General features: G+C 43.6%; 1 protein-coding gene across 3 annotated transcripts in view; it reads right to left on the bottom strand.

Moving 5' to 3' along the window:
- HBS1L (HBS1 like translational GTPase) overlaps positions 1–13,436 on the bottom strand; it is a 121,158-nt gene that overhangs the window by 33,117 nt on the left and 74,605 nt on the right. For all 3 annotated transcript variants that reach the window (XM_083176652.1, XM_083176654.1, XM_083176653.1), the window contains one exon: positions 8,500–8,608. In XM_083176652.1, coding sequence (XP_083032778.1) covers positions 8,500–8,608 — 109 coding nt within the window. The remainder of the gene's footprint in view (positions 1–8,499; positions 8,609–13,436) is intronic.

The following is a 13,436-nucleotide window of genomic DNA, read 5'->3' as shown; positions in this document are numbered from 1 at the left end:
ATAATACTTGAAAGAATTAAGGAAATGTTTGAGTAACCAGGAAAGTCTTGAGTCTGTTTTTTGATGGATTCTAGAGTGGAGGCCTCTCGAACAATGCGGGAAAGTGAGTTTGGCAGGGACGACGGCAGGGAGCTGGCGGGGGCGGGATGCAGTTGATTTGCCGGCGGTCGGGATCCCGGCGGTCGGAATCCCGACACTGGAATCCCGACCGCCGAAATCCCGAAACTTTCTCCCTCCGTGGGTGTCCACGACACCCATAGAGGGAGAATAAAATAGCGTGCCGAGCGTAGCGAGGCACCGGGCCCGCTGCGTGGCGAGCGCAGCGAGCCCGCAAGGGGGGGCGATCCATGTCCCCCCCTTGTCGGGATTTCGGCGGTCGGGATTCCAGTGTCGGGATTCCGAACGCCGGGATATCATATCGGATCCGGCGGGGGCTGCAAAGTAAGTTAATCTGGAAAAAGATTCAAAATTTTATGGGCAGCCAGTGAAGGGAGTAGAGAATGGGAGCTATTTGGCTAAAAGGGGGCTGGCTGGTTAATAGCCTGGCAGCTGTGTTTTGTACCAGCTGTAATCGGTGCAGTTCTTTTGCTGGGAGACCAAGGCAGAGGGCATTGCAGTAATCTAATCAAGATTATACAAATGCATGTATGACTTTTGGCAGACCTTTAGAGGGAATTAAGTTTTTGATATGTTTTGGCTATGTTCCTCAGTTGACAGAACGAGGATTTGTTTGTGGCTGATATCTGATGTTTAAGTGTCAAGCCACCTCCAGCACCACGCCGAGATTACACACATGATCAGGGTTATGAAATTCTTTACCCCCCAAATGTCAGTCTAGCTGGATGGCTATGCTGCATCCTGTCCTTTGATATTTAGGCCCTATCATAAGGATCTGTTTTATCAGGATTCAGTCTCAGCCAACTGGCACTCATCTATTCCTGGAGCTCATGTACACAGCCATTTAGGGTTGTTATTGGGTTCTCAGTGCATGGCGCAAAGGACAAGCACAGTTGTGTATCATCTGCATAGCAGTGGTAGACCAGGCCATGGTCCCTAATTATTTCACCCAGTGGCAGAATGAACACTGCAATCAGCATGGGGGATAGTATAGAACTCAGTGTGACACCACATGACAGTAGCATTAGAGATGATGAGTATACTCCAGAGAACACATTCTGTGACCTGCCAGTAAGAAATTTTTCAGGTGCTCAATCAGAAACACATAGATGTATGAAGCAGCGATAAGGCTGGAGAAGTAAGGCCTACGGAAACCAATCAGCAGCTATGTATAATTTTATATTATGCGAATTACATATGTTAAGTCAGTGATGATTGGTTGATATGGGCCATTTTTTCTTGCCTTATCACTGCTTAGTACATCTACCTCACAGTATCAAATGCTGCATAGAGATCCAGAAGGATTAGGATTGAACAGTGACCTCTGTCTGTTGCCATCAGAAGATCATTTAGCACATATACCAGGGCTGTCTCAGCGCTATAATATGTCTTCTCATAAATCCAGATTGAATGGATCATACATATAGGAGTTGTCAGGCGGGTTTCCAGTTGATTCGCAACCAATTTTTCAATAACCTTTCCTAGAAAAGAAAGGTTTGCTACCGGTCTGTAGTTGGTCATGCAGTCTATCTAAATTACGTTTTTTTAAGAAGAGTTCTAACAATTGCTTGCTTTAAGGATTAAGGAAAAATTCCCTATTAAGAGCTTGGTTGTGGCAATTTTCAGATCACAGGTAGTACGGCGCAGAATCCGGGCAATTTCAGCAATGTTGTTACTAACCAGACACGACCGGTTGTGCGCATATATATATATATATATATATATATATATATATATATATATTTTATTTTTATATACCCCTCCCCCCCTTGTTTTACTAATTATTATAATTGTACTTTGAATTGTGTATGTTTTTAATATATTTTCATGTTAGTGCATAAATAAATTGCATGTGTTCCCCTTTATTGCGCAGTTCTATTTTTCTTGTTTAATTTCAGCAATGCCCTTTGGCGTGAGAGCTCATCATCAATCCGGGTGCCGGACGGCTCCCCGACAGTCGGGATTCCGACTGCTCCCTCTTGGGGGTCCACGACCACCATAGAGGGAGAATGGTGCCCGCAGCGTGGCGAGCCTGCAAGGGGCTTCATTGCGCTCCCCACGCTGTGCAGTCGGGATTCCGACGTCTGAGTAATGACTTCGGAATCCCGACTGTCGGGTAATTATACCACACCCATCAATCCATGCATTGAAAGCCCAACAACTGTGTCTGCAAGATGGCACGCCCTGCAGAGGCAGTTGGAAGGGGCACCTGGGGCTCTTGGGAGAGACTGAACCCTGTCAGCTGCATTACTGCATAGATGGAAGGAGAAGAGCCGAGAACAAAAGGATGCAGAGGAAGGCTTTTTAGTGGTAGAAGAGCCTGGCATAAAAAGTGCATGATAGCCTGTCAGGACAAGAGTAGCTCAGCTAGGGAGAGTTAAAGAGGCAGGCATGCCTCAGCACACTATTGTGTGGGTGGCATGCCTCTGACCTTCCTATGTGCACCTATCATCCCCCCAGATATACCTTTGACCTCCATCAAATGAACCTTTGACCTCTTCCGCCCCATGTTTCCGCTGAACCACTCTCCTTAACTGTAACTATGTCTTTGCAGTGCCCTGGCTCACTTCCCAAAGCTGGCGACTGCTGATCAGAAGTAGCATGGAGATTCAGATAAGTGAGATGAAGAGTGATGACCATAGGCGTGCGCATGGGGGAAGTGAGCACAGGGTGCACAGGCACCTCCTAATGACCGTCCGCCACCAAACTTTGACAGTGACAGTCCCGTGCCGCTGCCACTGCCCAAATCACGCTGACGCAGCGGAGCGGGACTGTGACCTTGGGATGGTCAAGGTCCGTGTCGGGTGGGTGCCTTCCGCCTCCATGAGCCAAGGAGGAGAGCGGGCACACCACCGGCCCCATCTCCTATCTCCTCCACTGCACCTTATTGCTGCTGTGTCCTCTACAATGTCCCCCGACTGAGCGTTCCCCAAGCAGAGGTGGCGGAGCGATCAGCTCGGCACTCCCCTCTGTGATCTAGATAAGCTCTGCGCTCTTCTAAGCAGGCTGTGCTCTGACTGACTGAGGAGCGGGAAATGCAGGGATGAGGCAGATGCACTGTCACACTCACCGCACACAAAGGAGGGAACACGGAGAGCAGCCAGCACAACAGTGGGCACTGGCAGTCCTGACTAAACTGTATGTGACATCCAACAATAATCACTAACACAGCAGAAGGTCAGGGCTGACAAGGGGAAGGGGACATGGTAGTGTCTAGATCCCCTTCAGTTTTGACAATTGGAGGGGGACAGGGCCGACACGGGGGGGGGGGGGAACATGGCCGACATGGGGGGGGGGGGGGACGGGAACATGGCTGACACGGGGGGGGGGGGGAACATGGCTGACACGAGGGGGGGGGGACATGGCAGACACGGGGGGACGGAAACATGGCAGACACGGGGGGACGGGAACATGGCAGACACGGGGGGACGGGAACATGGCAGACACGGGGGGACGGGAACATGGCAGACACGGGGGGACGGGAACATGGCTGACACGGGGGGACGGGAACATGGCTGACACGGGGGGACGGGAACATGGCTGACACGGGGGGACGGTTACATGGCTGACACGGGGGGACGGTTACATGGCTGACACGGGGGGACGGTTACATGGCTGACACGGGGGGACGGGAACATGGCTGACACGGGGGGACGGGAACATGGCTGACACGGGGGGACGGGAACATGGCTGACATGGGGGGAAGGGAACATGGCTGACACGGGGGGAAGGGAACATGGCTGACACGGGGGTAATGGGGATAGGGCTAACACAGGGGGAGGAGGACATGGCTGACAGGGGGGGGGGACATGGCGGTGAGGCGTAATGGGCATCACGTTGTGAGGCGCAATGTGCAATGGACATCACGGTTTGAGGTGCAATGTGTAATGGGCATTACAGTGTTTGGTATAACGTGTAATGGGCATTACAGTGTATGGCATAAAATGTATTGAGCATTATGGCATGTGGTATACTATGTAATGGGTGTGTGAGGTGTAATAGGCATTACATGTAACAGGCATTACGTGTAATAGGCGCACTGTCCCTGTTCTCCATGTTTTACAAATATTTGTCAAGCCCTGGCATAATATGTAATGGGCATTACTGTGTGTGGCATTATGTGTAATGGGCATTGCAGTATGTGGCATTATATGGCAAGCACTGTGGGGAATGGTTCATTATGAAGTGTATATATAAATAAGTCACCTTCTATTTAGTTTGCATTGATGCCCAACAGGCATTGATGGACACGCCCAGTTGGCGGTGCAGGATACGCCCCTCCAATGGTGCACCCCCTAACAAAATGGGCTGCTCACGCCTATGAACTTTAGAAAAGCAAGAAAAAAGGACTGGTGATAAATTTTTATGTACTGTAAGGATAAAATTACTTCCACCTTCTTCAACTGAAAAGCTCTGCTCTATATTGTAGGGCAGTGATCAAACACAGCTTTCAGCTGGAGACCGCACACTGCAAATATTTTTCTGTGACCCACTGTCAGTCTAGACGTTACAGTTAGTTTGGCATGTGCCTGCTAAGATAGGACGGGAGTCTCAGCGGCCCCTGCATTCAGACTATGGGCGATTGGGGAGTCCACAATACACAAAATCCGACATGCTGTGCCGCAGTGCCTGCGTGATACGTCTGAACAATGTCATTCAGAATCATGTCAAGTGTACACAACCGCCAATCCAATATAAAGATATTTTCTGTCCAATTGAATGATAGAGGCATCCCGATGATCAAATCCCTCCTCTTTTTAGTGCTTAACCCTCCGTTCCCTAACACCCCTTAGTGGCTATACATGGCATTGACGGGACCAAATGGAACAACCGGAGCCTGCATTATAGTTACATCCCCAGGTTGGAATATGCAACAGGCATTTTTGACATCCATTAATATGGATCATTATGTTCCATACTACCAATAACATATTAAGGATTCCCTTTTGGGACATAAGTAGATTTTAATATAAACCTGTATCCCTGTGATCTACTGGCTCTGGAAAACATGCTGAATCAATGTCTGATTTTTTTTTTCTCACTACCATAGCATAAGGTGATGAGCTTTGCACAGAGTGATTTGTTAAAGTTGCAGTGGAAAAGGACAAAGGATGATTCACTTTTCCTTTAACAAGGGTATGTGCAGCAAGCGGTCAGCTGAAATATAGGTGGTGCCAGAGATTTTGCCCAGGGTGAATTAAATATTAAACATATTTAAAAGTTTACTGCTTAAGCACCACTGGTCTAATTTCTATTGAAAAGTAAACAATGCAACAGACACTGAGACCAACTAGTAAAAGTGTTAAAAAAAAATAATAATAATCCACTGAATACAATTGCAACAAAGAAGCTCTTGGACAATATTTCTGAAGTTGGAGAGACTCAAGAAAGGAAAGAAGCAATCACTTCTGTTAATAGTTTTTTATATCTGCTCTTCAGTCTGTGTACTGAAGCCGCCAAGGAGCAGACGTCATATTGCACTGCAGTGTGCACCTCCCCACAGAACAGTTTATACAACTAACCATCAGCCTAGCAATGAAAACTCCAAATACCAATCATAGACATGGTAGCAATTAAAATAAAGCATAATTATACTAAAAAATAAAACTAAGAAATATACTGTTTGAGAACGCAAACAATTCCTGTCAAAGATTGCTATAGTGCTACTGCCATTTCCAATTTCTGCGTAACACGGACAAAATGGCTTGCACTTGCAATATCTGCTGGGGACATTTGTAGTAATGCACTAGAAAGGATTAGTGAGAATAAGTGAGAGCATGTGTAAATCATACTTGCCTACCTTAACTTTCACTTCTCCGGGAGAAGCCCAGAGAGGCATAGGGATGGCCATCGACTATTAGAAATAATCGATGGTTTATGGCCGATGTCGAATAGTTTTGCCATCGATGGGGGAGAACCAGATGGTTTCCCACCATCGATGTAAAGCTTAAACAAATAGTTTTGTTTTAGCTTTTTTCCTACAGTGCCGGGGCACGGAGCATAGCATAGCGAAGCCCCAGCCCCGCATTTTGATTGGCCCACAGGCCACTCAATCACAGAAAATGGATTACCATCGATATACAAATCATTGATGGTCATCCATTGAATACACTATCGATGGCCAGTTGCACTTTTGCCATCGATGGCAAAGGCAAAGATGGCCATCCCTAGAGAGGCAACACATCAGGGGGGCGGAGGCAAGGCTGACATCACTGCCCCGCCTCCCCATGCAGGAAAACTCAGTGATTCGCGGGCCGAGGCTTAAATGTAGTGTTCTCGTCATTTAAGCCCCACTCCCTCACCATGGACCCACCATTTGCGCTAATTAATCCAGCTGGGCAAGGGGGAGCGGGGGCTGTGAACAAAAAGCGGGAGACTTGCCTACCTTCCCGAGAGGCGGACCCGATTTTCGGGAGGCTCCCGGCCATTCCGGGAGGGTTGGCAAGCCTGCTGTAAATGGACAGTTGGGCCCATCTGTGGTATAAATTTTACAGGGAAAAAGTTTGAACAAACAGACCATAATAAAGAGTGGAGTACAATGAGTAGTTAAGTAAAATGATAATGGCACACAAACGTGCAGATATAACAATGCTTTTTATTTCAACAAAGTATTTGAGCGTTGTTCAAGCTCTTCATAGTACATGCCACATGTGCAGCAAAACATGCTCGGAGGGCTACATAATACAAAAAAAGACTAACCTTTACCAAGCAGCAAAAGCCTCATAACTGACAATACGTACAATATAGATCTTAAGGTGTGAATATAAAAAAAAAAAGTCTACAAACTGCTACAAGCTAGGGCTTTAAACGGACATTCAGACTTACAGTAAAATGCAAAACTTCAAATGCTTTAAGTCACGGACACAGATATTAGTCATCTTTGCACTTACTACCTACAAAATGTTCTTGTAGTAGATAGTGGCTTTTTCTCAATTTGCTTCTCTTTAATTTGACTCAATTCACCACACCTGTCCTAATGAGAGACAGCCTACCCTTCATCAGCAGCTACTCTCATATCCTGTCCCAAATACTATACGTGTCTAACAAAACAGAATGAATAAGGGGAGGAAGCTGTATCAGACGGAGTACAAAGTTTCTTTCTTTGCAATCAAACCATTCTGTTGATCTGTAAATATAATTTACAAATGTATATTTCTTGGCTAAGCAATACTAGATTCAACATTGACAGCATTCATAAAACTGGACATATCTTGTGACTGCTGTCATTTTATAGACAGCAGTCAAATAGTCCGAAAGTAAGATATTAGGATACTTTACGGTATATGACTGCAGTAAAAATATCAGATCTCAGAGTTGGGATAGTGGAATACCATAATTAAACCACATTTGGGCACAACAGTGGAGCCAAAATACCACCTGGAAACAAGCTCCTGTAAACTTGTTGATACGAAAAGTGGCGTCACATTCTGATTGTTGATGACCGATAAAACATCCACATTGTAAATGGCGACATATGGAATTAGGCAGAGGTTAGGGTTGGGCATATCAGAGTTCGGGTTATGCTCCAGTTAGGGACGGGCATATCAGGGTATTAAGCTTAACAAAAAAACAACCATTACGGTTGACATTGTGAATAGCAACATTGTAGACATGTTGACATTATTAATATGTTAAAGGTTGACATATCGCCAACCGACTGGAAACAACCTTGCCCCGCTCTATGAATTTAAATGCCCTACTTGAGATCACCTTTAGTCTGTACTATACCTAATATGGACTATCCCTTTAAAACAAAATCGCAGCTGTGAATTACTTCAAACTTGACTGGAAGCACCAGATGCCATTGTCAGAAGGGAGAGAGACAGACGTACATAACGATCTATAAATGAGACACCCAGAATGCAAGAGTTCCTAGTAACAGCTAAAGCTGATGAGAAGAGTGCATTATCAATTGAGATTTAATTGAGATCAATGGATTACACCAAAATGTCGACATGCACAAGACTGACATGGAAAAGTATGACACATGAAAAGGTCGCTATGCTGTTTTTATAGTTTATTGGTGCCATTTTTAATAACAGAGCACAAAGATCCCCAATTGCTGTAGGATTCGCTCACCATGATTCGGGCCAGGTGCCTCGCTCCACTACTGCTGTGCCCAGCACACTGCACCATTCCCAATCAGTCTACGTGGATGATGAAGAATAAATAAAAAAACTCCTGTCAATCTTTTCATGTGTCACCGTTGCCATGTCAACCTAGACATTTTTGACCTATCATTAAGATCCGGTGGGAAGGCCAGAGTGATTGAGTGGTCATTTCTTATTTTTCAGAGGAATCAGTATATGTTTGATAATGTACTTTCATGCAATGTAACTGACAAGAAGATTACTCAGAGCAATGCTTTACTATAAAACACACCGTGGCACATCGAACCCCATTTTCTGCTTCTTTCCAGAGACTGTCATCTTGGCAATTTTAGGGACAATCTCCAGCTGTGTGTCCGGGGGAGGCAAGTCTCTTTCTTTACCTAGTGAAATGAAAAGCATTAATTCTCTGGAAATTGTAAAACAAAACTACAGTATACTTATTCAGTAACCATGGGTAAGAATACTTAGTCTTAGTCTTATTTTACAGCTATACAAGAAAACAAAAAATTTGCAATTTAAAATCCAAACTGTATAACGAATGCGGAAAAATCAAATTTCTGCTATGCAACCTTTGTTTTTTGGTTGTTGAAAGTTACAATTTCTAATTGTAAAAGATGGGATATTTCAACAACGTCGCAAAACTATACAAGTGTCTTCATACACTATTGCTGTAGTTTTGCCACACATCTCGGTGCACCAGGTCCCATGTAATTTAGTTTGGAACAAAAGAGATTATTTGTGCAATGTACATCTTACTCTGAATATGATGCATCAAAACTGCTTCACAAAACTGTACTCATTAATTTGATATGATATACTTGTACATGTGTGTGAATCTGTATACAAAATGCTACAATGTAGAATCTGCTCCCTCTATTCAACGTTCTGCGGGATCCTCTGACAGCGAGGATTCCCCTGAACAGCAAGGTTTGCAGGCTAATGCAGGGAGCTTCTGCATTTAGCTGCGGACCTCACCATTTTGGTGGCCACACATGCAGTTTCTACTTCGCTGTAAATACCCAGCGAGATGGAAATGGCGGGTACAGAGGGGGTCAGTTGAGTACTGACCCGCGAGCTGAGGCGGTGAGCAATCAGCACTGCTCGCCATCACAGCATGCCAGGTGGCACTGAATAAACCCCAAAAGACTCAGTCGCAAACAGACATACCAGTATTGCATATCAAATGAATCAGCAGAGTCTCCTGGTGCATCCTTTTTGCATCACCCTAACCATAATTAACACTTTTGTCATATAGGACATCTGATGCAGAGTGGCAAGGGACCTTACGGCTCACTTAAGTCAGGCATCTTGTGCGGCATGGAACACTGAGGCTAGATGTATGAGGACACATCTGTATACACATTTAAATTCAGATTAAAATCAGTGAATTTACATAGAAACATAGAATTTGACGGCAGATAAGAACCACTTGGCCCATCTGGTCTGCCCCTTTTTTAAACATGTTACCTCAAAACATATTTGATCCTTATTTTTTTGTAAGGATATCAATATGCTTATCCCAAGCATGTTTAAATTGTACTACTGTATTTGAGTCTACCACCTCTGATGGGAGGCTATTCCACGTATCTACTACTCTTTCTGTGAAGTAATTCTTCCTCACATTTCCCCTGAATCTCCCTCCCTCTAGTTTCAGTGCATGTCCTCTTGTTCTGCTGCTCCTCTTCCTGTGAAGGATGTCTCCCACCTGTACCTTGTTAAAACTCTTGATAGATTTGAAAGTTTCCATCATGTCCCCCCTTTCCCTTCTCTGCTCTAAAGTATACATATTAAGATCTTTTAGTCTTTCCTGGTACGTTTTGTGATGTAGGCCATGCACCATTTTAGTTGCCCTTCTTTGTACAGTCTCTAATGTATTTATATCAGTTCTGGAGATATGGCCTCCAGAACTGAACACGATACTCTAGGTGAGGTCGTACCAATGACCTATACAGTGGCATTATTACTTCTTTCTTTCTACTGCTGATACCTCTCCCTATGCAACCAAGCATCTGACTTGCCTTCTTCATTGCTTTGTTACATTGCCTACCTGCTTTTAAGTCCCCTGAAATAGTGACACCTAGATCCCTCTCTTACTCAGTAGTTTCCATTATAGTGCCATTTATACTATATTTAGTCTTTGGATTTCTGAGACCCAAGTGCATGATTTTGCATTTTTTGGCATTAAACTGCAGTTGCCATGCTCTTGACCATTCCTCTAATCTACCTAGATCCTCAATCATTTGTTTTACCCCTCCTGGTGTGTCTACCCTGTTGCATACCTTTGTGTCATCTGCAAAAAGGCACATTTTACCCTCAATTCCATTTGCAATATCACCAATAAAGACATTAAAAAGCACTGGTCCAAGTACAGATCCCTGGGGTACTCCACTTGTAACCTTTCCCTCCTTTGACTGTACTCCGTTTACTACAACTCTCTGTTTTCTGTCCTGCAACCACGCTCTTATCCATTCAACTATCTTAGAATCCAATCCCAAGCTTTCAAGTTTATTTAACAGTCTGCGATGTGTCAAAAGCTTTACTAAAGTCTAGATAAGCTACATCTACAGCCCCACCTTGATCTATTACTTTAGTCACCCAGTCAAAAAAGTCAATAAGATTTGTTTGACATGATCTTTCCCCAGTAAACCCATGCTGTTTTGGATCCTGTAAATTGCTGGTTTTGAGATATTCTACAACTCTTTGTTTTAAGAGTGTTTCCATCAATTTCCCTACTACTGATGTAAGGCTCACTGGTCGATAGTTGCTTACCTCTTCCTTGCTTCCACTTTTGTGCAGTGGGACTACATTCGCTGTTTTCCAGTCCTCTGGGATTACTCCAGTAGCTAGTGACTGGTTGAATAATTCTGTTATTGGTTTTACCAGCTCCCCTTTAAGCTCTTTTAGTATCCTTGGATGTATCCCATCTGGCCCCATTGATTTATCCACTTTCAGTTTTGAGAGTTCTGTGAGGACTTTCTCCTCTGTAAATGTACTTGTCTCTCCCTCAGTTTTCTGACTATACTTGCAACTTAACTGTGGCCCCTTCCCCTCTCTTTCAGCAGTGAATACTGAGCAGAAATAATTATTAATATTATCTGCTATTACATTGTCCCCCTCAAGAAAAATTCCACTCTCTGTCTTCAGTCTAATTATTCCACTTTTTGTTTTTCTTCTTTCACTTATATACCTAAAAAAAAGTCCCCCCCCCCCCCCCTTACCCACTGACTGGGCCATTTTCTCTTCAGCCTGTGCTTTTGCACATCTGATTACCTTCTTAGCCTCCTTCTGTCTAACAAGATACACATCTTTGTCATCATTCTTCTGCGTCTGTTTAAATTTCTTAAAGGCCAACTTTTTTTCTTTCACCATACTGTACTTGCTACTTCTTTTGCAAACCACACTGGCTTTCTTTTTCTTGTGTTTTTCTTAACTCTTTTGACACAATGTTGCTTTTAGAATTGCACTTTTTAATTTTTCCCACTTATCCTCCACTCCTTCCAAGTTCCTCCACTCTGCCAAAGAATCCCTTACAGAGTTTCCCATCTCTACAAAACACCTGTTTTTGTGTGCGATGAGTCAGTCTCTGTCTTTATTTTGAACCATACTGCTTGATGGTCACTGGATCCCAGATTTTCACCCACATTTATGTCAGATATTCTGTCACCAAGTATTAAGTCTAATATTGCGTCCTTACGAGTGGGCTCCCTCACCAATTGCTGGAGGGATGCTCCTTGCTAGGAATTCAGCATGTCCCTACTTCTGGTGGAACTTGCAACAGGTTCTGTGAAACAGTTACATTGTATGACATGTAATTAAGATGCCATCTCTCACATCGCATGGCCTATTGAGGCTAGCTCTATAAGAACACATCTGTACATTTTTTTATACAGTACTAAAGTAGTAAATAGATTTAGAATTAAAATATGTACAAAAAGTACTGATATATCTCATGCCAATTAGAAATTTGGAGACAAGTTTTTTTTTAAACCGTTATGTCAAACTATCAAAATAAATCATTCATTATGCATGTAATGAACTGGGACAACAGATCTCTGACAGATCTAAAGACTGCCCACTGGTATAATGTGATCTCTTTCTCTGGCAATGCTCCCACGGGATAGGGAACCTTCGGCCTATTTGGCCATACTAAAACTGTTGCGGGGCATGCTGGGATGGGTAGTTCAACAACAGCTGGATGGCCAAAGGTTCCCTATCCCTGACCTGGTCATTGGTACCCTTGTTGGTTAAACTTTGTTCATGCTGCAAATACACACTGAAACAGCCTCCTGGATTTAATTTTCAGGATAACCTCACAAATTCATTACCCATACATAAAGGTGTGTGGCTATTCTGTATGCTTAGCATAGAAAATCCATTGGCACACCTAATACAGACATCTAAGTAATTAATCATTTTTTCACTATAAAAAGGGTAAACCTAATAGTGGTGTTTAAAGAACTAAGAAAATAAATGAACTTAGAGGTCATGTGCCCCTCGATCACACAATACACAGGCATCTACTGTATGTACATTATGTAATAAAAAATATTAAATCAGAAAAACAAGATAGGTCATTGCGTGTAATGGTGTGTACACACGGTGAGCTGTGCCTTCAGATACTATCCACGATCCGATCAGATCGGATCGTGGATAGTATCTGAAGGCACATCCGATTTGCATACAAGTCTGACTATATAGTGCAGATCTGCACTATATATTCAAGGAAGACAAGACTTTCTGCCTTGCGATACGTGAACGCGCATCGGAATCGGATCGGAAGGGTTAAAACCCTTGCGATCTGCATCCGATTCCGATCCGATGTTGACTATATCGTCAACATCGGAAGGCAAAAAGTACCGTGTGTACACACCATAATAATCATTCAATTAGAACAAATAACTATTCTCCAAAAGTAATACCATATATACTTGAGTATAAGCCTACTTTTTCAGAACATTTTTTATGCTGAAAAAGCCCCCCTTGGCTTATACTCGAGTGAGGGTCCCACTTGAGTCAATAAGTTTTCCCTGTTTTTTTGTTGTAAAATTAGGAGCCTTGGCTTATATTCGGGTCGACTTATACTCGAGTATATACGGTAAATTGATTTAAAAATGATCAGAAATGGTATTTCCATCAACTGTGAATATAAAAAAAAGTTTCAAATGTTAGAAGTACCAAATGTTCTGTCAAAAAACTGCCTTATGTCCT

Source organism: Crinia signifera, chromosome 3 (genome assembly GCF_055691185.1).
Source record: "Crinia signifera chromosome 3, ASM5569118v1, whole genome shotgun sequence".
NCBI lineage: Eukaryota > Metazoa > Chordata > Amphibia > Anura > Myobatrachidae > Crinia > Crinia signifera.
Note: the sequence above shows the minus strand (reverse complement) of the source record. Positions and strands in the feature narration are given on the sequence as shown.